At 40.6% G+C, this 24,465-nt stretch overlaps 1 protein-coding gene and 1 non-coding gene across 2 annotated transcripts in view; one reads left to right on the top strand and one right to left on the bottom strand.

The window, feature by feature from the left end:
* ST3GAL3 (ST3 beta-galactoside alpha-2,3-sialyltransferase 3) overlaps positions 1–22,922 on the bottom strand; it is a 173,827-nt gene extending 150,905 nt beyond the window's left edge. Inside the window, exons 1-2 of the mRNA XM_033113627.1 lie at positions 22,771–22,922; positions 6,589–6,733 (exon numbers count right to left, since the gene is read on the bottom strand). Of these exons, the coding sequence (XP_032969518.1) occupies positions 6,589–6,703 (115 nt within the window). The 5' untranslated portion in view covers positions 6,704–6,733; positions 22,771–22,922. The remainder of the gene's footprint in view (positions 1–6,588; positions 6,734–22,770) is intronic.
* LOC117027900 (U4 spliceosomal RNA) lies at positions 14,139–14,273 on the top strand. The gene has a single exon (XR_004424016.1). It is a non-coding gene; the product is annotated as a U4 spliceosomal RNA (small nuclear RNA).
* Positions 22,923–24,465: the final 1,543 nt, after the last annotated feature.

Below are 24,465 nucleotides of genomic sequence, written 5' to 3'. Positions count from 1 at the left end.
TGTTTATAGAAGGAGGGCTAGCCTGATACCACTTACGCCATTATCATCAGAAACAGAGTGCCACCCTAAGCCACAGGCCGGAAATGCCAGCCTCCATTTAATTTTTAAGATGAAAAACTAAGAGTGAATAGAATGTCCTATGTTTATTAAGCTAAGTTAAATCTATCCTTTTCCTAATATCAGACCCAAATTCTAACTAACTTGCCAGATGGTATTCTCCACAGCAATCAAATCTATAATGCATACTTTATAATCTCTCTGGTTACAATTGTTTGTAAATATGAGCAAGAACACAAAGGGAATTGCTATATTGATAAACGTGGTAGTGTGAATTTTTAAAGGTCCCATAATACAGAATTAATCCTATGAAATATCTACTTTAATGTATTAAATAAAATAAATAAAAATTAAAATACATCAAAGCTTCCATGACATGGACCATTGGAATCTGGTCTATTGATACAAGGCAACTACCCAACTCTTATATAAAACACTGTCCTGAATAAAGCATCAGAGCCAAGAGAAACATAAGTATTTTATCTCCATTTTGGAGATGAACTGAAGCACATCCAACCTTTCTAACTCCAAGACTCTGTTGATTCGTTAACTTATTTAAATACGTGTACATATATTTTTATATACTATAAATGCACATGTCTGCATATACGTGCACAGACATGTATATATACAGAGTATGATAATTCTAAATACTTTTTTAAAACTTTTATTAGCATATATCTGATGCTGAATTTACTCCAGGCCGTAAGTTTTTGTTTCTTCAGTTTCTTCTGAGAGAACTTTTTCTTCTGAGCAACCTCCTCTCTGGCTTAGGAACAATCTGCTCTTTCTCAGTTAGGACCATCTCAGTGTAGCAGGGGGAGGTCATGTGTGGGGTTAACCCGCCTGTGAGCTTTGTTAAGCTCTGCGCTGCCCCCTGGGAGCTTTGTTCACCTGGATGTGCTCAGTGACCAAAGAGTCTGCATCTAAACCCTTAAGTTCAGCATCACTCTCCGCATTTTTAAGCATGTGCAGTAAAAATTCTGCACTCTTTTTGGGCCACCGACCCTGCGTCTAGCCCCACTGTCCGGCCTGAGCACACCTTCCAACTCCACCATTGTACTGACGGAATGGCACACATTGCTTTTGTAACGTGACATCCTTCAGATACTTGGTGGCTTTTCGGATATGCATACCCTTGAGGGCCTGGGCAGTTTCACAAGTGTTCTTAAGATGAACACGAAGATTTGAACCTCTCAATTTTTATGATTTTGTGGGGCTCTCTGGGTCAACCAAATAGCAAACCATTTTCAGCGGTCACCTCAGGCTACTTATGGGAAGAACTCTAAATACTTGATTTATTAAGACTTTTTTAGAGCAGTTTTAGGTTCACAGCAAATGGAGGAGAAAGTACAGAGATTACCCATCCACCCCCATTATCAGTATCCCCCACCAGTACAGGTTCATTTGTAAAACTGATGAACCAACATTGATACATTATTACCCAAAGTCTACAATTTACATTACATTCTGTACAGTCTGTGCTGTACAGTCTGTGTTTAAACAAAAGTATAATGATATATATTCATCATTATAAAATCATACAGATTTACTGCCCTAAATTCTCTGTGCCCTGCCTATTTATCCCTCCCTCTACCCCTAACGCTAGACAACCACCAATCTTTTTACTGTCTCCACAGTTTTGCCTTTTCCAGAATGTCATATAATTGGAATCATACAGTACATAGCATTTTCAGATTGACTTCTTTCACTTAGCAAGATGCATTAAGGTTCCTCCATGTCTTTTCAAGACTTGATAGCTCATTTCCTTTTAGCACTGAGTAAAATTCCACTGTCTGGATGTACCACCGTTTATTCATCTATTCAACTACTGAAGGACATCTTGGTTGCTTCCAATTTTTGGCAATTGTGAATAAAACTGCTATAAACATCCACGTGCAGGTTTTTGGTAAACATAAGTTTTCAACTCCTTTGGGTAAATATCAAGGAATGCAATTGCTGGAATTTAAGTGTGTATTTAGTTTTGTAAGAAACTATTTTCTAATGTAGCTGTATCATTTTGCATTCTCACCATCAATGACTGAGAGTTCCCGATGCTCCAGATCCTCGTCAGCATTTGGTGCTGCCAGTGTTGTAGATCTTGACCATTCTAATAGATGTGTAATGGTATCTCACTATTGTTTTAATTTGCATTTCCCTGATGACAAATGATATCAAGCATCTTTTCATATGTTTATTTTCCATCTGTATACCTTCTTTGGTGAGGTCTTTGGCTCGGTTTTTAATTGGGTTGTCTGTGTTCTTATTGTTGAGTTTTAAGAGTTCTTTATATATTTTGGATCATAGACCTTTATCAGATGTGTCTTTTACAAATGTTTTCTCCCAATATGTGGCTTGTCTTTTCATTCTCTTCACAGAACAAAAGATTTTAATTTTAATGAAGTCCAGTTTATTAGTTATTTCTTCCATGGATTATGCCTGTGTTGTATCTAAAAAGTCATCACCAAACCCAAGGTCATCTAGGTTTTCCTCCTTTATCTTCTAAAAATATTATATAGTTTCGTGTTTTCCACTGAGGTCTGCAATACATTTTGTACTAATTTTCATGAAAAGTCTCTAGAATTGGGGCCAGCCCAGTGGCTCAGGCGGTTGGAGCTCTGAGCTCCTAATGCCAAAGGCTGCCAGTTCGATTTCCACATGGGCCAGTGGGCTCTCAACCACAAGGTTACCAGTTCGATTCCTCGACTCCTGGAAGGGATGGTGGGCTGCGCCCCCTGCAACTAACAACGGCAATTGGACGTGGAGCTGAGCTGCGCCCTCCACAACTAAAATTGAACAACTAAGATTGAAAGGACAACAACTTGACTTGGAAAAAGTCCTGGAAGTACACGCTGTTCCCCAATAAAGTCCTGTTCCCCTTCCCCAATAAAATCTTTAAGAAAATTTTTAAAAGTGTCTCTAATCTTTTTCCCCCCCCCTATATTTTGGTATCCAGTTGTTCCAGCACCACTTGTTGAAAAGACTATCTTTCCTCCATTGTATTGCCTTTGCTCCTTTGACAAAGATCAGTTGACTGCATTCACATAAGTCTATTTCTGGGCCCTTTATTCTGTTCCACTGATCTGTTTTTTCATTCTTTTCCCAATACCACACTATCTAGATTACTGTAGCTTTAGAGTAAGTCTTGAAGTCAGGTAATGCTAGTCCTTCTAGCATTTGTTATTCTTCTACAATGTTGTGTTGGCTATTCTGGGTCTTTTGCTTCTCCATATAAACATTAGATTCAGTTTCTTGGTATCCATACAATAACTTGCTGGTATTTTTATTGGGATTGCCTTCAATCTATAGATCAAGTTGGGAAGAACTTGACATCTTGACAATATTGTGTGTCCCTATCCATGAACATGGAATATCTCTCCATTTCTTTAGTTCTTTGATTTTGTTCATTATAGAGTTTTGTAGTTTTCCTCGTGATCTTGTACGTATTTTGTTAGATTTATACCTAAGTATTTCATTTTTAAGGGTGTTACTCTAAGTGGTATCGTGCTTTTAACTTCAAATTCCACTTGTTCAATGCTGGTTTATAGGAAAATGATGATTTTTGTAAATTAACTTTGTATTCTGCGACCTTGCTGTAATCATTTATCAGTTCCATTTTTTTTTTTTTTTTGGTCAATTCTTTTGGATTAAGGCTGTTACTGTAAGTGGTATTGTGTTTTTAACTTCAAAATCCATGCATTTTTGGATTTTTCCAGTTACCTTTCCGTTATTGAGTTCTAGTTTAGTTCTCTTGTGTTCTGGAAGCAGACATTGAATGATTTCAACCCTTTTACATTTGTTAAAGTGTGTTTTATGAGTAGCGCTGAAGTCTCCAACTGTGATATCTATTCATCTATTGGAGTCATCTATTTCTCTTTGCAATTCTATTAGTTTTTGCCTCTGTTGTTTGAGGCTCTGTTGTTAGGTATGCATATGTTAAGAATTTTCGTCTTCCTAGAGAACTGAGCCCTTTATCATTATGCAATCCAGTCTTTCTCACTGATTGCTTATTCCCCTTGCTCTGAAGACTGCTTTGTCTTAAGTTAATATAGCTACTCCTGCTTTCTTTTGATTAGTGTTAGCATAGTATTTTTTTCTCTTTACCTTTAATCTATGTATGTCTTTATGTTTAAAGTGGCTTTCTTATAGACTACAGATGGTTGGGTCTTGTTTTTTGATCCACTCTGACAATCTCTGCCTTTTAATTGGTACAGTTAGACCACTGATGTTCAAAGTGATTATTGATATAGATGGAGTAATACTAACTATATTCATTTCTGTTTTCTACTTGTTGCCCTTGTTCTTTGTTCCTATCTTTGTCTTCCACTTTTCATATCTTTTTGTTTTTTAACGGAGCATTTTATGATTCCATGTTCTTCCTTTTCTTAGCATATTGGTTATACTTCTGTTTTTACTTTTTTTAATGGTTGCACTACAGTTTACAATATATATTTACAACCAACTCAAATCCATTTTCAAAGAACACTATACTACTACATAGGTAGTGTGAGTACCTTATGGTAACAAAATAATCCTAATTCCTACCTTCTATCCTTTGTATCATTGCTATCATTCATTTCATTTATATATAAGTAGGCACGCATGCACACACACACACCTATATGATCTATATATAAGCATACATAATCAAATATATTGTTGGAATTATTATTTTGAATAAACTGTTATCTGTTAGGTTAATTAAGAATAAGAAAAATAAAAGTTCCTATTTTACCTCTACTTACTCTTCCTCCAATGCTCTTCCTTTCTTTATGTAGATCTGAGTTTCTGACCAATATTATTTCCTTCTCTCTAAAGAACTTTTTTTTTCTTAAAGATTTTATTGGGGAAGGGGAACAGGACTTTTTTGGGAAACAGTGTGTACTTCCAGGACTGTTTTTTCCAAGTCAAGTTGTTGTCCTTTCAGTCTTAGTTGTGGAGGGCGCAGCTCAGCTCCAGGTCCAGTTGCCCTTGCTAGTTGCAGGGGGCACAGCCCACCATCCCTTGTGGGACTTGAGGAGTTGAACCGGCAGCCTTGTGGTTGACAGCCCACTGGCCCATGTGGGAATCGAAACGGCAGCCTTCAGAGTTAGGAGCACAGAGCTCTAACCGCCTGAGCCACTGGGCCGGCCCTCTAAAGAACTTTTAAAAAACATTTCTTGTAAGGCAGTCTATTAGAAACAAATTCCCTCAATTTTTGTTTGAGCGTCTTAATTTCTCATTCACTTTTAAAGAATAATTTCACAGGTTATAGAATTCTAGGCTGGTGTGGATTTTCTTTTAACACTTTAAATATTTCACTCTAGTCTCTTCTTGCTTGCATGATATCTGAGGTGAAGTAGATGTGATTCTTATTTGTGTTCCTATATAGGTGTTTTTTTCTTCTGGTATCTTTCAGGATTTTTTTTCTTTATCTTTGATTTTCTGTAGTTTTAAAAATTATATGCTTAGGTGTAGTTTTTTTAGGCATTTTCCTAAAAATTGGTTTAAAACTGCTTCAGTTTGGGCCATGTGAGAAATAAATGAACTACTTCATAGAAATAGTTCTCAAGTGAAGGTCTCAATACAAGGCCAACTGGCAGTTGCCTCTTCCAACTCATCTGAACTCATCTTAACCTCATACCTAGAGACTAACTATTCTCAAGTGACTTCTACATTTGTTAACTGGTAGATGTTTGTAATAATAAAACTACTTTAGAGAAAATACGTTCACTAGGAATCAGAACAGACTAACCAATATTTCCTACACCAAGCTCAAGCGGCCTTCAGACAAAAGAACCAAAAAGGAAAACAACTTATGGTCACGATGTGATACTTCAAGCTATAGCCAAGAAAAGGATGTGCAAAGCTGGTGCCTCTCAATGCAAGTCCTTCACCTGCAAGCCTAAAACCACAACGCAGGCAATACTGGGTAAATCAAAACCCTGTCAGAGGGTTCAGGCAGCAATGCTGGGTAACTCGAGAGCTAAGTACAAGTGGAAGAAAGGGATTAGGAGTTACTGGTTAGGGGGGAAAGTCGTTCCTCTATCCAGGTACAAGTTCAGTACCAGCAAAGGCTAAAAAGATTAAGTAAACAAAATTTCTTCAGGGAAAATAAAACAAAGGCAATATTAAATTGAAAATTGAAGGAAAAGGTAAAAATAAATGTTTTTAGGACAAAAGAAAACCAACTTTACTTCCAAGCCCTAAGGCAATAAAGTGCAAGTGGGAGCAGCAATACACTAGAGTAATTAGAAAAAACAACATTCAAGAACTAGAAGTACTGATTGAGTATAAGTTTTTTATTGAATAGCACACTCTCACTGAGTTCATAAAAGGATTTGCCATGGCATGCAGTTTAAAAAAAAAAAAAGTTCTTAACCTACAGCAACAAAAGTGGTAGTCAATTTCTAAGCCTAAATCCCAGAAATGGTCAGTTTACTAACACTGCCCATCTCTGAAGAACATGAGAACATTGCAGCCACACGAAAACCCAGTTAACTGATCCGCAACAGGCATTTCCTGGGGGTAGGCTAGAGTGACCATACTTACTGGAGTCCTCCCACTGGAGTAAATGTAGCTTCCATGCAGAATAATACAAAAATCCCAGTACCAGAAAAAGGCAGAGGGCTAGCAGCAGATTGCGCACAAATACCAAGAGTCCCATCTTCACATGATTTACGATTTCCTACATGACCTAAAAAAATAAAAAACACACACAAAAAAACCAATTTAGGTCTTAAAAGATAAAGCAATCATGTTATTGATATACTCTATCTTAAATAAGTATTTATAGGAGAATTTCCCAATGAAGAACAACCTGGAACTACCAGTGAGTTCAAGACACTGCGTCCTCCCACGTGCTCATCCCCATGTCAAGAAACAGCTTTGCCAGTCACTCAGCATCCAAGCCAGAACTCAGCGGTCCTCCTGTGTCCCACCTCACCCTCATTGCCGATATCCAATCAATAACCAAATTCTGGCAATTCCAACCTCCCAAATAAGTACCAAATCATATCCCCTCCCCACCATCACTACTCTCCATCCATGCCGCCATCTTCTATTCCCACAGACAAGTTTCCCTGCCTCCAAATTTGCATTCTCCCAAATCCATTTCCCACACAGCACAGGAGTAATCTGTTAGTCACACAAAATCTGACGTTACTTCCCTGTCTAAACCCCTTAGTATTAGTATTCTACAGCTGCTGTAACCAAGTACCACAAACTCAGCAGCTTAAAACATCAATTTATTTTCTCAGAATTCTGTAGGCCAAAAGTCCGGGTATAGTGGCTCAGCTGGGACCGCTGCACAGGGTCTCACAAGGCCAAAACCAAAGTGGTCAGCAGGGCTTTCTGGAGATGCTGGAGATGAATCCGCTTTCAGGTTCACTCAGGCTGTTGTCCCAAGTCAGCTTCTTGCAGCTGTAGGGCTGAGGTCCCCCATTTCTTGGCTGGTGACAGTCATTGCTCCTGTATTGCCTTCTCATGTTTTACATGTTGTCCTCTTCATCCATGGTGTGCAAAATCCCTCTCACTCTGAGTATCACCAACTTCCCCTTTTACCACATCCTGCTTCTGCTGCTAGCCAAAGAAACTTACTTGCTTTTCCATTTTCAGGCTCATGTGATTAGATTGGGCCTACATGAATCCAGGACAATAGCCCCCCTATGTTAAGGTCCATAGCCTATTTCCATCTGCAAAGTCCCTTCTGCCACGTAAAGTATTTACAGATTTCAGAGCTTAGAGTATGAACTAAGCCATTCAGGGCCATTCAGCCTGACACACCTTTCATTACATTCTCAATTCCTTTAGAATAATCGCTCTTAGAGTCTAGCAGCTTCTGACTATGCTCCTATTTACTCTCCAACTCATCTCTCCCTTCCCCTAACCTCATTTGTGTCCCGTGCTCTAGCCATTCTTCTTTGTATTCACTGAACATTGCCTTACTGTTTCTCTCCTCAAAGCCTGTTTGGAATACATTCTCCCCCACGTTATTTCACCTGCTGCACATTCTTGGACACTTCCCCTAAATGTAACACCAGCCAAGAAGACTTCCCAGGATCACCTCTTCCTATCCCCACTCAAATATCTTAGCCACAAAATAACATATCAAAAAGAAATTATGTACAAACATCATAAATGAAATGATAAAAAGTTATCATTTGCAGATTATGTAACTGTCCACTTAAGAAAGCCAAGAGAATCAATTGTAAAAACATTAGAACTAATAGGAAGTTCAATAGAGTGGGTGATTGTAAGATGAAATCAAAAGCTTGTTAAAAACTACACACACAATAACCAATTAAAAAATGTAAGGGGTCTGGGTGGTGAACACACAATGTGATATACAGATGATGTATTACAGAATTGTACACTTGAAACCTCTGTAATTTACTGACGATTGTCACCCCAATAAATTTTAATTAAAAAATTATAAATACATACATACATACATACATAAAGAAAATGTCAGGGGAAAAAATTCCATTCATGATAGCAACAAAATCTATAAAATATCTATAAATAAACTTAGGAAGAAATGGGCAAGATTTTCACCAAAGGACATAAAAGATCCAAATAAATAGAGATATAAGCTTCCTAAGTGAGAGGATTCAATAATGAAAATACGTCAGTTCTCCTGAAATGTCAGTTCTCTATAAATTCAGTCTAACTCCAGTCAAAATCCATAATTTTTTAGTACTTAAATTTAAAGTCAATCAAAAGACTTCATATCCAAGAGAAGCCAAGAAATCTTTTAAAAATGAAAAATAATAAGATGAGGATTTGCCTTACCAGGTATCAAAACCATTTGCTGTGCCTGAAAGTACGACAATGCTCAGTGTGAGGACCTATCAAAAGGAAAAAGCCAGCTTGAAGGGCTCCAAATGTCCAGATCTGGAGCAATTTGTAATCCATTAAGTAAGAATCTAATAAATGAGAAAAGGAGAAAACTCTCCTTCAGAGTTGAATGTCAACTGATGACTGCAAAAGGAATAATGCAATTAGAAAATCACCATTTAGCAACCATTTTAGTAATAATTCAGCTAAAAAAAAAAAATCAAAGGATGCTAAAATGGATGAGTAAAATTTTAAGAAATGATGTATTATATAGTCCTCAAGTATCTTCCCACAATATACTTATTAATTACAGGGGGGAAAAGAGAAACTTTACAATGGAGAACTCTGATACACCACCATAAACTAGCGGAAGGATATGGAAGTGATTTGTAATATATTTGCAACTTTCTGTAAGTCTGAAATTATTTCAAAATTAAAGGCTAAAAAAGAATTTTAAACTAAATGCTCAAATAAATGTTCAAATAAACATCCAAAAAAAGATACCATGTTTCCCCCAAAATAAGACTTAGCTGGACCAGCTCTAATGCGTCTTTTGGAGCAAAAATTAATATAAGACCCAGTTATTTTAATATAAGACCTGATCTTATATAAGACCACATAAAATATAATATAATACCCAGTCTTATATTAATTTTTGCTCCAAAAGACACATTAGAGTTGATGGTCTAGCTAGGTCTTATTTTTGGGGAAACACAGTATGTAGCCATTTAAGATGTTGTTTATGAAAATATTAACATGAGAAATGCTTATGATATAATATTGAAAGAAAATGTTAACATACAAGTATCGTATACTTAATATTAAAAAAGACTAGACTAGGGCCAGCCTGGTGGCTCAGGTGGTTAGAGCTCCATGCTCTTAACTCCGAAGGCTGCCGGTTCGATTCCCACATGGGCCAGTGGACTCTCAACCACAAGGTTGCAGGTTCGATTCCTCGAGTCCCGCAAGGGATGGTGGGTTCCACCCCCTGCAACTAAGATTGAACACGGCACCTTGAGCTGAGCTGCCTCCTGGACGGTTCAGTTGGTTGGAACGCGTCCTCCCGCAAGGGATGGTGGGCAGCGCCCCCTGCAACTAAAATTGAACGCGGCACCTTGAGCTGAGCTGCCGCTGAGCTCCCGAATGGCTCAGTTGGTTGGAGTGCGTCCTCTTAACCACAAGATTGCAGGTTCGACTCCTGCAACGGATGGTGGGCTGCGCCCCCTGCAACTAGAAAACGGCAACTGGACCTGGAGCTGAGCTGCGCCCTCCACAACTAAGACTGAAAGGACAACAACTTGAAGCTGAACGGCACCCTCCACAACTGAGATTGAAAGGACAACTTGACTTGGAAAAAAGTCCTGGAAGTACACACTGTTCCCCAATAAAGTCCTGTTCCCCTTCCCCAATAAAATCTTAAAAAAAAGACTAGACTAAAAAATAAAAACGCTAACAGATTAATGCTGAAAATTTTTCTGGCTGGGGGAGGGGTTAGCACTTGACATCCCTGCACAGCCACAGAAAAGCACGCAGGTAAAGAGCTGCAGCTGCTCACAGCAAGCTCTCCTCAGCATGGAGGGAAGGCAGGAATCTGGACTCAATCCCTCCTCACGTACTCATCTTATCTCAGAGAAGGAGGTGTCTCTTCTGTCCAAAGCTAACGCAACAAACACTAAGTGCCAGGGAGTATGTCAGGCACAGAGGACACTAAAATCAAACTCAGGCCTTGCCCTAACGGAGTTGTTCGACTTCTCATTTCCTGTTTTTACTCCAACCCACCATGATCTGTTCTGGCTTTCTAGCCTACCCACGACTTGACCTTCCTAGGGCATCTGAAACTGTGAGAGGAAGTACAGCATGGTGATAAGAGCCCTTTCTCTGCCTAGCAATGCCAATTCACCTTTTAGGACTCTGTTCAAGTCTTACCTCCTTCAGGAAGCTTTCCTTAACCATAGCCCTACACTATGCCTGTCTGTACTCTCATAACATTCCATGCTTACCTCTATTATAGCATTTATAAAACATCTTCTTTATCTTTCACTCTACAAAGAATTAGCATAAATTTGAAAGCAGAATCCATAACTTAGGTCTGTGACTCACCTACATTTAATAGCATAGCATCTGACACATAGCAACACGCAAGAAATGTTTGTTTAAAATTAAATAAATATATTTCTAATTATATGCCCTACTATAGACATAATTAATATGTGTACACATTCCAAAACGTAACATATACTAAAGGTATAATGTGTGTGTGTGTGTGTGTGTGTGTGTGTGTGAGTATATATGGCAATTTTAAATGTAGAGAGATACTTGGGGTACTGTCTCAGGTTTTTTAAATTTTTCATTCTACAGCTATCCCCAAGGCAATCTTACTCCACTTCTGTGACTTCATGTACCATCACTATCCCAAACTTTGTACAGTCCACCTAGGTATCATCATCTAGATGTTTCACAGATGCCTTACATTTCCCCTGTAAGCCTCCTCTTTCTCCAGTGTTCACTGTCTCAATAAAGGGTAACACCTACACAGGTGCTTCCATCAGAAACCCGGAAATTATCCTTGACAGTACCCTCCTTCTCACTCTCATCTCACCCTCCAAATATAATCAATCACCGAATCCTGTACATTTTACCTCTTAAATACTTCTTGAATGCACCCATCGCTCCATCTTCACAGCCACCATCCTATTTCAAGTCACTGTACTCTTTTGCTTGAACTACCACGTTAGTCTCCTAATAAGCCTCCTGCATCCATTCTTATCCTCTCCAATTCATTCTCCATATAGCAGCCAATATGAATTTATTTCACTTCGTAAATTTCCTACTATCCTTAGGGTAAAGTCCCAAAACCTTTAACAAGGCCTATAAGACTCTGCATGATCTGAACGCTGCCCACCTCTTCTCCCACATTTCTTGCCATCTCTTACCACCTAACCTGAGTCTGCAACACTGAGTGTTTTGACCATCTCTCCCAACATCAGGCTAATGCCTTCTTGACCCCACCATTTCATCTAGCCAACTCCCAGTCATCTAAATCTCAGCTTAAAAGTTAATTCCCCATAGAAGTCTACCTACTTTAGGTTACGTGTCCCTATTAATCTTCTTGCAGCACCTGTCTATCCCCATCCCATTATATAACGCACTTATGATCTTATAAGGATTTGTTAAACATTTATGTTCTGGTTAATGCAGGCAGGGAATACGTCTATTTTGTTCGCCATTATATCCCTGGTAGGTACTCAAAAACTATCTGTTTACTGACCAAATATTCAGTCAGTTATAATATGCTCCAAAAAAGGTACAAAAGGCACATAAGGTACATAAAGCTAGGTTATTTTAATTAGCCATAAAAAATTAATTAAAATTTGAATTCACCAAAACAAACTGCACCAAACTACTGTCATTTCTAAAACATCCTATAATATAGTTATTTTCAGAATGACACCAGGCAACAATTTTTTATGTCTGAAATGTCAGAATTTTCCCAAGCTTCAAGTATCAGCTATAATGGATAGGAACTCAATTATGATGAAATTACACAGAGCAAAAACCACAAAGTATTTCCTGAGCATGTTTCTTGTGAATGTTTTTGACACAAGCTAATTAAAAGTTATTACGTACTATTTATTATCCAGCTTCCCAAACAAGTTACTGAAAAGCTCATCAATTTTTTATAACATTTTTGCTGAATGTACATCTCTTATTCAGACTTTATGCATGACTAAGCAGATTTAAGTAGTTAATTAATATGCAATATATTAAATTATTCTATGCAGAAGAACTGTGTATTTTCAAATTGCAAGTCAAGGTGAGGCATAGAATAATTAATATTGATAATATTCATATAGCATTTACTGTGAACCAATCACAACTCTAAGAGTTTTGCATGATTTAACTCATTGAATCTTCTCAAAAATCCTATGAGTTTATCATTCCCATTATATAGAGAAGAAACTGAGGCACAGAAAGGTTAAATTATCTTGTCTAAGGTCATACTGCTAGTAAATGGCACAGCCAGGATTCAAATCCAAATGATGTGGCTTCAGTAATAACACTTTTCATTTGAGGGGGGAAAAGTATATCAGGACAATAATAAAAAGGAATTGGTACAGGATCTAAACAAAAATACTGTAATGAAAGTGGAAGAAAGGAATGGGGAAGGCCAAGGGAGAAACATAGTAGATGAAGACAACTCAACAGAAAAAAATTTTGTCCCAGAACAGATAAAGATCATTAACAAAGATTCTCCCAGGCCTGACCTAAATGCTCTATAAAACAAGAGCTAAGAGCAGAGATTAAAGGGAGAGCTCAGGGAAAAAGCAGTAAAACAACATTTTTAAAAATAAAATTAAATTAGCACTCAGGAAAAGTGAACAAAGAAAAATGACACCATCACAAAAACAAAAGCCTCAATATTAGAGAACAAAGTGGACATTGCTGAATATACAAAAAGAGTCATACAAGCTTTGATGGATAAAAAACAAGCAAGAAAAATGAAAATTAAAACGTTTAAAAGGATTACCAAAACAAACCCTAAATACAAAACAAAAACATGTAACAACAGCCATCATAGGAGACCCAGCATAAGCAAAATTGGGATCTGAAAAAGGGAACTAAGCAAAAATGGAACAAAAAAAGATAAGCAAAAATTAATAATTAGAGTTGGGCTAAGTGCAAGAATCACACTGTGGTTTTGCTTTGCATCACCCTGACAGCTAAGGATGCTGAGTATCTTCCCATGTGCTTAATTCTTTACTTCTTACTAGCTTATCTATGTTACTCCTGTTCTCTGAAATAGTTAATATTGCTTGCATTAAACTTTACCCGTTCAAAGGACTATGTGGTTTCTCTCTCCTGAGTGGACCCAGACTCCTGTAACATGGACAGTGAGTGACTTTCTAAGTAGAAATTAGATATCTATCAAGGTTTTAAAAATAGAAGACAGAAGAGAAAAGTTGAAAAATATTTTGTCACTGGTCAGATGCTCCCTTTAGAAGTAGCTGAGAAAAAGCCTAGGGGAGGGGGATAAATATACAAGGGAAAAAAACCTTCAGTTTTTCATGTTTTAGTTTATCTTTGGTTTACGAATAAAAAAATAAAACAAAATCTTTCTGAATAAGAGCTGTTAAGGTTTGGTTGTATTGGGATTGTGCTTATTTTTTTAATGGTGTTTAGAGCACAAGGTTTTATATATATATATATATAAATATATATATATATGTATGTATGTATGTATTTTTTTTGGAAAGGTGACTTCTAGCTTTGTGCAGTGGCAGTATCGTAGCCAATGAGGTTTATCCGAGGTGCAATTATTGCTAATTGTAAGGGGCTAATATCCAAAATATACAAGGAACTCATGAAACTCAACAATAAAAAAACAAACACCCAGTTGAAAAACGGGCAGACGACCTGAAGAGACATTTCTCCAAAGAGGACATACAAATGGCAAATAGACATATGAAAAAATACTCAACATCACTAATCATCAGAGAAATGCAAATAAAACCCACAATGAGATATCACCTCACCCCAGTCAGAATGGCTATCATCAACAAGACAAATAGTAACAAGTGTTGGAGAGGCTGTGGAGAAAAAGGAACCCTCATACACTGTTGGTGGGAATGCAGACTGGTGCAGCCGCTATGGAAGGCAGTGTGGAGGTTCCTCAAAAAATTATGAATAGAATTACCGTATGACCCAGCAATCCCTCTCCTGGGTATCTACCCCAAAAATATGAAAACATCTATACATAAAGACACGTGTGCTCCAATGTTCACTGCAGCTTTGTTTACGGTGGCCAAGACATGGAAACAACCAAAATGTCCTTCAATAGATGAATGGATAAAGAAGTTGTGGTATATATACACAATGGAATACTATTCGGTGGTAAGAAAAGATGATATAGGAACATTTGTGACAACATGGATGGATCTTGAGAGTATAATGCTAAGCGAAATAAGTCAGACAGAAAAAGCAGAGAACCACATGATTTCACTGATATGTGGTATATAAACCAAAAACAACAAAAGAACAAGACAAACAAATGAGAAACAAAAACTCATAGGCACAGACAATAGGTTAGTGGTTACCAGAGGGTAAGGGGGGTGGGGGGTGGGAGATGAGGGTAAGGGGGATCAAATATATGGTGATGGGAGAACTGACTCTGGGTGGTGAACACACAATGGGATTTATAGATGATGTGATACAGAATTGTACACCTGAAATCTATGTAATTTTACTAACAATTGTCACCCCAATAAATTAAAAAAAAGAAAAGCACCACATAAGGGATTAAGTAATGTCCTAGTCAGATCTGCATTTTAGAAAGATCACTCAAGTAGCAATATGGAAGATAGCTGGGAGAAGGCTAAAGCAAGGGCAAAAGATGCTATTTTAACGGCCCAGCCCATTCACCTTCAGAGGGGATGTACAGTCCTCCCTCAGTGTCCGTGGCGGATTCATTCTAGGACCCGAGGATACTAAAATCTGGGGATGCTCAAGTCGCTAACCTAAAATGGCACAGTATTTGCCTTATATAAAATGGCTTCGTGTTTGCATATAACCTATGCACACCCCCCATGTACTTTAAATCATCTCTAGATTACTTATAATACCTAATACAATGTAAATACTGTGCAAATAGTTGTTATACTATGTTGTTTAGGGCATAGTGACAAGAGAAAGTCTGTCCATGTTCAGTGCAGATGCAGCCATCGAGGCTGTAACCACATAGCGCACACCAACCACAACATAACACTCCACGCGCCGCCCCCCCACACACACATGCTGAATATTCTCGAGCCTCAGTTGGTTGAATCCGCAGGTGCGGAACCCACATGAGGGCCAACTGTACATCTCAAAGGGGAGTAGTCAAAATGATTCGCCAAGGTATCAAAAGAAAATACCAGAACGCTTATTTATAAACTTTTCTGGTATTTCATTTCAGTTGACACTAGCCTCCTCACACAATCCCTGCGTCAGATGTCTTGCGGTACATGAGGTTTGGGAAGAATCCTCAATTAGTTTGCAAGTTCCACAGCATGGTGGGGGCAGTGGTGTCATCGCTTACTCATTCACTTTGTGATGCAGTGCAGTTTATGTGACAAAATAACATCAATGTGGTCAATTTCAGAAAAAATTGGATTTTTTAAATAGGATCATAAGTAAACTTGACAATGAGGTGGTGAGTAACCATGAAACTCTGTGTATCTCAAATTTCTCTAACTATGGCCAAGTATGTATAAGATTTCTAGAACTCAAAGATCAGTTGTGTATTTTTCTTTTACAAAAATACTGGTGTTCCAAGTTTGCTGACTTTTTCCGGGATGGCAAATATAAGAGGGGTGTACCTAGTAGATATTCCAAAAATACACACATCCTTTCAAGATAAAGAAGATGCCATAACAAAAGCTGGAAACTAGTTTTTCTTTTAAGAAACAATGTTGACTGCATTTTGAAAACAGATATTTGGTAGTGTTTCTATCCTTATGTTATTTTTCCACCAAAAAAAAAATGCGTGTGTCACTTATAAAAAACTCTTACATCAGTATGCCAGCAATTCTCAAACTGTAGTCCAAGGATCCTTGAGGGTCCCCAAGACCCTTTCAGTGGATCCACAAGTTTAAAATCATTTTCATAATAATTCTCAATTATTTGCTTTGTTCACTCACATTCTCTCACAAGGGTCCAACAGAGTTTTCCAGAAGCTATATATGACATGTGACATCACTATCCTGATGGCTAGTGGAATATCTGCCCATGTATTCTTGTGATATAAAACCTTCCCAGTAATTTTTAATACATTAAATATCAACAGACCAAATGCACAAAAATAAAAAGTCCTCTGGGGTCTTCAATAATTTTTAAACTTATAAAGGGGTCCTGAGACCAAAAAATATGGGAATCACTGCCATACACTTTAAAAACTTAGTAACAGAATTTTCTAACATGTTTAACATATCTCAGACAAAAGGTTGGTTTCAGTGAGTTTTCAAGTCATGTTAAAAATATATAACATGCCAGGGTGGCCGGATGGCTCAGTTGGTTAGAGCGCGAGCTCTGAACAACTGGGTTGCTCGTTTGATTCCCACCTGGGCCAATGAACTACGCCCTCCACAGCTAGATTGAAGACAATGAGCTGCTGCTGAGCTTCCGGAGGGGTGGCTGGATGGCTCAGCTGGTTAGAGCGAGAGCTCTGAACAACAGGGTTGCCAATTCAATCCCCACATGGGATGGTGGGCTGCGCCCCCTGCAACTAAAGATTAAAAAGGGCAACTGGACTTGGAGCTGAGCTGTGCCCTTCACGACTAGACTGAAGGACAATGACTTGGAGCTGATGGGCCTTGGAGAAACACACTGTTCCCCAATATTCCCCAATAAAATTGAAAAAAATAATACATAACATGCCATCTTTCCATTATTTTGTAAGCAAAAGTGACATCAAGAAAAAGGGAAATTTACTGACAAATAAACCAATAATGATAAGGCAGTAGATGACATTCAATCAGAATAACATAAATGAGGTTGCACAGGAGTTCAGAGGGGAAGAACTCCTGTCAGCCAGGATGACCAAGGAGGAACCTAATGGAGAATAAACATGAACTGAAAGCACATTAACCTCTTTAAAAACATGCTCAGAAGAAGACTGAGGAGGCACAGAATTTCAGGGAGAAGCAGTCAATGACAATGACAGGCTGAGGGAGAAGTGCATAGTTTAGCAGCCCATGCAGTGAGCACAGCGTAGTACCAATGGCGAGAGTATATGCACACGCGCCTGTGTGGCTTCTGAGTGAGGGCTGGGAACAGCTGAATAGCCATATATAACCTGCTAGAATTTAAAGAATGTTTATGTTGGTATGATATTCATACCAATTCTTCCCTTTGTGACCTCAGAATAATTCCCTCATGCTTAACACCCCCAGGGCAGCAGCATCAATCATTTAAGACATATAAATAAAACCACAATGTTAGCAGTGGTTATCTCTGAGTGTGGTGGGACTGAAGGCTAATGATAACCTACCACGAACCAGGTAATATACTAAACATTAGGAATCCTGAAACTAGAACTTTTATTATAAGAAGTCCCTATGTGTCTAATAGCACAGAACCAGGCGTTTTACAAGTTTGCTTAATCCTCAAGCAATCTTACAAGGTAGTGATTTTTAACCCCACTTTAAAAAGTTGAAAACGCGGAGGACACAAGAGGCTCTGAAGCCGGCCTGAGGTTACACCACAGAAACTGGTGAAGCTATGACTGAAATTCTGGTCTACGCACTCTAACTGACAATGCCTTCTCCTATGCTCAGAAAGGACACGGACGCAGCCCTCATGCTACTGCTGCAGCCTAACTGTATCCTCCCCTCCAGTCTCCCGTCATTCTAATCTCTCCTTATTCATATCACACATAAATAATTTATGACTCTTGTGTAGTAGGCACCGTACTATGGTTGCAAACCTCAAAACTTCCATGTCAGAGAAACAGGATATTCACTACTCTGCTTCCTCCACAGTGATCTTCCTAAAAGACAAAGCTGCTGAAGTTATTTTCTACCTTTGAATCCTTCAAGTGGCTCCTACTCATCTGCAAGATGAAGCTGTAACTCTTGGACTCACAAGGTCTTTACAATCTGACTTTTGCAGCCTCCACATACTTCCCAAACATACCCTGCTCTCTTGTCATTCAAGAGTCTTCAGGATGTAGACACTCTCTTGTGATTCAAAGCCACTGCACAGTTGTTTCCAGTCTAAAAAGCCTTTTAAACTCACAGCTACCCAGCTAATAACTAGTGATTCTTCAAGACTTAGGTTAGGTGTGAGCTTCTCCGGAAAACCATTATTTATATTCTCAGTGTGAATATAGGAGATCCCACAGGACCCATAAACACAGCCCTTGTTACAATGTATTCTAACTGCTGGTTTACTGGCTTCTGGTCCTACCACACTGTAGGCTTTGTGAGGCCAGGGACATACCTTTCATATTAATAATGCCTAATGCCCTGACCCAGCATAGAGCCTATCACAGAGTTTGTGTTCAATAAATATTTGTGGGATGACAAGAGCACCTAGTCTATTGGGAGACACAAACATACACACGATTAAGTAAAATATGATAGATAAGAAAAAAGTAAGTGTGGCAGGAATACTATCTAAGGAAGGGGAAAAAGGTTGGAAAATCTGAGGAACCCTTCTACTTGAATTCCTGGGGTTTCCTTACCTGATTTCTCAAAGTTTCTTCAAAACCTGCTGCTGCTGGTGATGATGGTGATGATGGTGAATACTTACTCTGAACTTCGTACTGTGCTAAGCACATGACATAAACAAACTCATTTAATCCTCATAACCACCGATAAGGAAACTGCATTTCACCGGTAAGGAAACTCAGGCTCAAGAATAAGACACTTGCTCAATGTCACACAATTAGTGGCAGAGCTACGCTTTCAACCCAGATCCTATCTCCTGAACCAGGGCTCCAAACAGTACTCTATGCTTCTATTCTTTGTCAAAAGTGAAATCTCCTTCCCAAATACCAAAGCTTGATAGCCTCAATTAAAACCAATTACACCAAAAAGGTTGAACTAAGATTCCTTTTTATTTTAACCATTCAAGTAAAAATGTACCTCAAGTTACTACACACTTCCTGGCTTCTTGAATTGAATATCTTGAATGTAATTTAATTTTTGGATGCCCTAGGACCACTCCTGTGTTCATTACTGAGGGTGCTATAAAATAGTGTATCCTCAGGAATGGATACATTCCTGGGATATAATAGTTTACTTTTATATCAACAACCTTGGTCTGTGAGCATTTACAGTGCTTATAATGGGGTTCTGAGTTCCCAATCCACCCTCGTTCCATGCCTGGTTAGAGCTATTAGTTCTTGATACTGTTTGTCTCTAGCAGCGCATCTGATTTTGCTACCTTTAATTTTCTATAGGCCGTGATACTCAGAGATGTAGTAGTCATTTGTGCTGTCCACAAACTATTTGACTCTTTGCTTTCCAGGCACATGGTAAGACTGCAACTCCCTGTTTCAAGCGTGGCTATGTCACTTGCCTTAGCCAATGAAATGTGAATGAAAGTGACACATTCCACTTTGGGACAGAAACTTCCCTTGACCACCATCTTTCACTTGATCAAAATGATCATGGAAGAAAAAAAAAAAAAGATCATGGAAACACCATGTTAAGATGGAGTTTCCATCAGCCTGGGTCCCTGAGTGACAGTGAGGAGCAGAGTTCCCTTTTCACTCACGTTTGACATATGGAATGAATGAGAAGTCAACTTTTATTGTGGTAAGTCACTGAAATCTCGACGGTGTTTTGTTAATGCAGCCTAACCCAGCCTATCCAAACCAATACATCATATCTTACAGTAAGGAATTCTCTCACATAAGTAACTTTATTTACAGATTTTGTGATGAAGATTTTGTTTGCACAAAGAATTTTCATTGCTGCCATCCTGGTTCAAAGCTATGTTTAATATAAAATATATGTGCCAAGCATATACTATGTACAAAACACTGTGCTTAATGATAAGAAGATAGTCCATGTCTTGAAAAAGCTTCAGCCTTATTTTGGCAATTGTGGCCAAAAGGCAGACTCTGGTGTTATAATGGTTTAAACGAGAGAAGTCCCATTTAGATGGGGAGAAAAGTACAGAAAAGTTTCACAAAGGAAATTCCTTATGAAATGGCCCTGAAACGTGGATAAAAACCAACAATTAGAGATTGACAGGGGTCAAGATAAGAAAAAGCAACATGAGCAAAGATACAGAACACAAAGAGCAAACAGTTCCACTGACCTGAAAAATATAATAAAAACTAAGAAAATGGCAAGAAGAGTTTACCCATAGTGCCCATACCATGCTGGTCTGTGCTTAATTCAACAACCAGTGGGGAGCCATTAAGTTTTAGCTGAGGAAGTGAGATATCTGAAAGTGACAGTAGTAGACAAGATATATCGGAGGACAGGAGGGAAAAAACGTTAGGGGGTTTCTTCAATAATTCAAGGGAATGGCCTATCAAAGACCCCAAAGCAGTGTAATGACAGTAGAAATGGAAAGAAACAGATGCCAGAAATAATGTGGAGGTAGTATCAACAAGACCTGGCAACCCAGGGGGACAACAGAAGAACGGCAAGAATGGATCTTGAGGTATGAATCCTGGGTGGCTGCGAGGTCTGTAATTCTAAATAGCTGAGCTTAGTCACAAAAGTAACTAGGCAAATAAAGTGTTGCTGTACATCTTTTCTAACATGATGGCTCCAGTTTCATGTGAAGTAAATACTACTACTTGTTTATCCTTTGCCTCAACCCAGGGCCAAGGTTACTACTTGATTTGATACCATCAACCTACTTTTTTTGTACAACCTTATCTCCTGCTTTTTCCAATAAGAAACTCCCTGGAACCACCATGAGCATTTCTGTTTCTCTCCTGCCACCTTTATCATCCTCACTTTCTCATTTCCTCACTTCTCCCTCCCCATCATCCACTCAGACCTACCCATTCATGGCTCAAATCAACCCCTTTTCCTGCATTCTTATAGTACCCACTGTCTCACAATTCTAGAAACCATCACAGTAGTTACCATTTTCCTGTTCCCTTTATTCCCACAACTAACTTGTAGGCCCATTAGAATAAGTCCCACACCTCACCGGTCTTGAGTTCCCCCCCAGTCATACGGCCTAGCACACAATACATACTCAATAGACACTACAGATGATCCAAAGTCAATTAGTCTCTAAGAATATACACATCTTATTTACTCATGCGACATGTGAACTGGAGAGAATCATCACTTAATACCTCAAAATGTCCTTGAGTTAAGAATCTTTAATCTTAGGAGTTGCTATTGCCTGAAGAGATTATTTGAAAACACCATCTGGTCATAAATTCTTGAGCCAGCTTCCTTTTAATCCTTTTAACTTGAAAGTATACCAAACAGTTCAGTATTCATCACTCCAGGGTGATTCTGATGTAGAAATAACCTAATTTTCCATGACGACTATTTTACTTTCAGGAACCTAGTAAGTGCTTTTTTTCTACCTTCATGTTCAACTAGATATAGTATAGCTAATTCAAAGTATATCTACCAAAAGTTTTTTGTTGTTGTTGTTTTTGTTTTTTAACAAAACAACTGTCTTCTTTGGTCCCTCTCTCAGCTAATTACAATGATTCAGTTCAGTTTCACTCCTAACTCATCTGTGAGGGAAACACAAATAGAAATGAGGTTTATTAAGGGCACTGTTGTAAAAAGGAATCCAAAACATGCGTGGAGCACTATCCTAACCAAACCTGCTCTGGTCATTAAGATATTTCGTCTTGCAAGCAAGATCACCGAGTAAACAATAAAGAAAAGTGCCAGAATGAAAGGAAGAAAGAGGGCGTAACTTTTTGCCAGACTGACCCCGGTCTCCTAAACATCTGACTGCCAGTGAAGCAGTAAGCAATGACAGCCGCTACCCGTACGCTGCGGATTCCCGCTCAGACTGTCCCTGGACTTTTCGTTTTTCTCCCCATGGCGGAGGCCAGCCTGACCGTGTGCTCCTCTGCGCCAAGGTGCGCAGCGCTGCGGGGGCGCGCAGGCAGGTGACCTCAGGCCGTTCGGCCCGGGTCCACCTGTCCTCCCCGCTCAGGCCTGGCCGCCACTACCCAGCAGAGGTCGTCCAGTGGCCGGGCCCTCGGCGCGAGCCCCCAGACCCAGCCGGATTTTATTATCCGAAGAGGACCAGGCCGTGCCCCAACCCGTCCTTCCCCAGCAAGAGAGTAAGCGAGCTCCGCACCCGGCCTAAACCCGGCAACTGCGCGCGGGCGGCGGGGGAGGGGAAGGGCGGCGCGGTGACCGTTAGCTGCGGTGGCTGCCGCGCCCCAACACGCGCAGGACCGGCCCTTACCGCAGCGGTGAGGGAGGCAGCGGGGAGGCGGCGCCTAGCCCGACGCGGGCGGGAAGACGCAGGCGACGGCGCAGGCGGCGGCAGCAGCCGCGGGGGACCCCGGCGGGCGCCCACGACGCGGTGGGCGGCATGGGCGCCGCCATAGTGGGGACGCAGCGGCGGGCGGAGCGCTCGGCCGCGACCCGGGACGGCGGGACCACCAATCCCGCTCTCCGCCTTAGCGTTTTCGCGCGGGGGATCGGGCATCCGCGGCCAATCGGCGCGCGGAAGCCGGGCGGGCGCCGGGCTGACCAATGCAGAGCTGCGCTGCAGGCAGTAGGCGGGCACAAGCCCAGAGGAGCCCAATAGTACAGGAGCCTGGAGTTTCCCTACTGGGCTGTGGGAGGTGTGGGGCTGCGGGAGGTATCCGGCTGGTCGCTGGTCTAGCGGGCCCGGCCTGCCTGTTCACTGCGCCCTCGCCTCGGCTCCCCGGAGCACGTCCAAAGCCTTGCGGAATCCTCCTCCCCCGGCTTCATGCCCCAGAGGGCGCGCGTTCGGGATGCGAGCGTTCAGACGATCACAGGGCTCGCGGTCGGCCGGGATGATCCAGCCCCTCCACAGCCCGTTTCCTCGTCCGTGCGGGGGACGGGTGGCCTCTCAAGCGCAATGTGCAGGACGGCCACGGTCGCTCCACGGCGAGGAACGCCACCAGTTCGTTCCGAGGCCCAAGACTTTGGATGTCCGGGCTGGGCGACCCTGCCTAATGGTGTGGGTAGGAGACGGGAGTCCCAGGCTGCTCGTCTGAATTACCGATTTCAGAGCCTCGCAGAAAACTTTGTTGGGACACAGGACCACTCCTTCCAGTCACATCCCGTCTAGCTTCAGCATCTCGGGAGGTCCCAGCTCTCTCCCACCCTCATTCCAGCAGTTGAGCCCTGGCATTCATTCACCTGGGGCACAATTTAAAACTGATGGAAGGACGAACTGTCATGTCGGGATCCTTGGTTGCCAACCGAAAGATCCTACCTTACTAACGGAGGGCAGTTTGCCCTAGTAAAAAGGCCTCTAGGGGGTAGCTGCCTAAGACAGACTGGTGGGCTTTTCCCTGGAGTGGATCCTCTTGAGGCCTAGGCCTGACTGACAGTGAGGAAGAAAGGGCCTGTTCTGTGTAAGAAAATCTCATTACCTCTTTAAACCTCGTTTTCCCAGGGTTATTAGGCTGACCAAAGTGAAAATGCAGTTTCTAGAAAAATTGTGTTGTTAGGAACTCTGCTGGGATCAGACCAAGCATCCCAGCTCTGCAGGTCCTCCAGGGAAGATAGGGTCAGTGGAAATAGGGCGTTCTGGGGCCCTGCCGAGCCTGGAAGTGTTCCTTCCCTCCACAGGTATGTGCGCTCCCAGGGCTCTCCAATCCATTAAGGCATGTCCCGCCCAGTCTTCCCAACTGAATCCCTGGAGTTATCAGGTGCTGCACAAAAGCCAACGTCCCTTTTCTTGGCCCCAGGAGGGAGCTGGCGTAGAAAGCTATCTTTGAGACCTGCTGCTCCTCCTTTCCCCTATGATACTCAGAAGCAGCCACCTCCCAAGCCCCAGGATGCAAAGCAGCATTGCGAGGTGCTGAGCCTCTCGTACACCTGGATAAGGCCATGAAATGGAGTGCCTGAGCCATCCAAGGACCAGCTGGAGCATCTTTGTTGTGCCCAAGTCCTGCACCAA

This window comes from Rhinolophus ferrumequinum, chromosome 9 (genome assembly GCF_004115265.2).
Source record: "Rhinolophus ferrumequinum isolate MPI-CBG mRhiFer1 chromosome 9, mRhiFer1_v1.p, whole genome shotgun sequence".
Taxonomy (NCBI): domain Eukaryota; kingdom Metazoa; phylum Chordata; class Mammalia; order Chiroptera; family Rhinolophidae; genus Rhinolophus; species Rhinolophus ferrumequinum.
The sequence above is the reverse complement of the archived record's forward strand: the minus strand, read 5'-3'. Positions and strand labels throughout refer to the sequence as shown.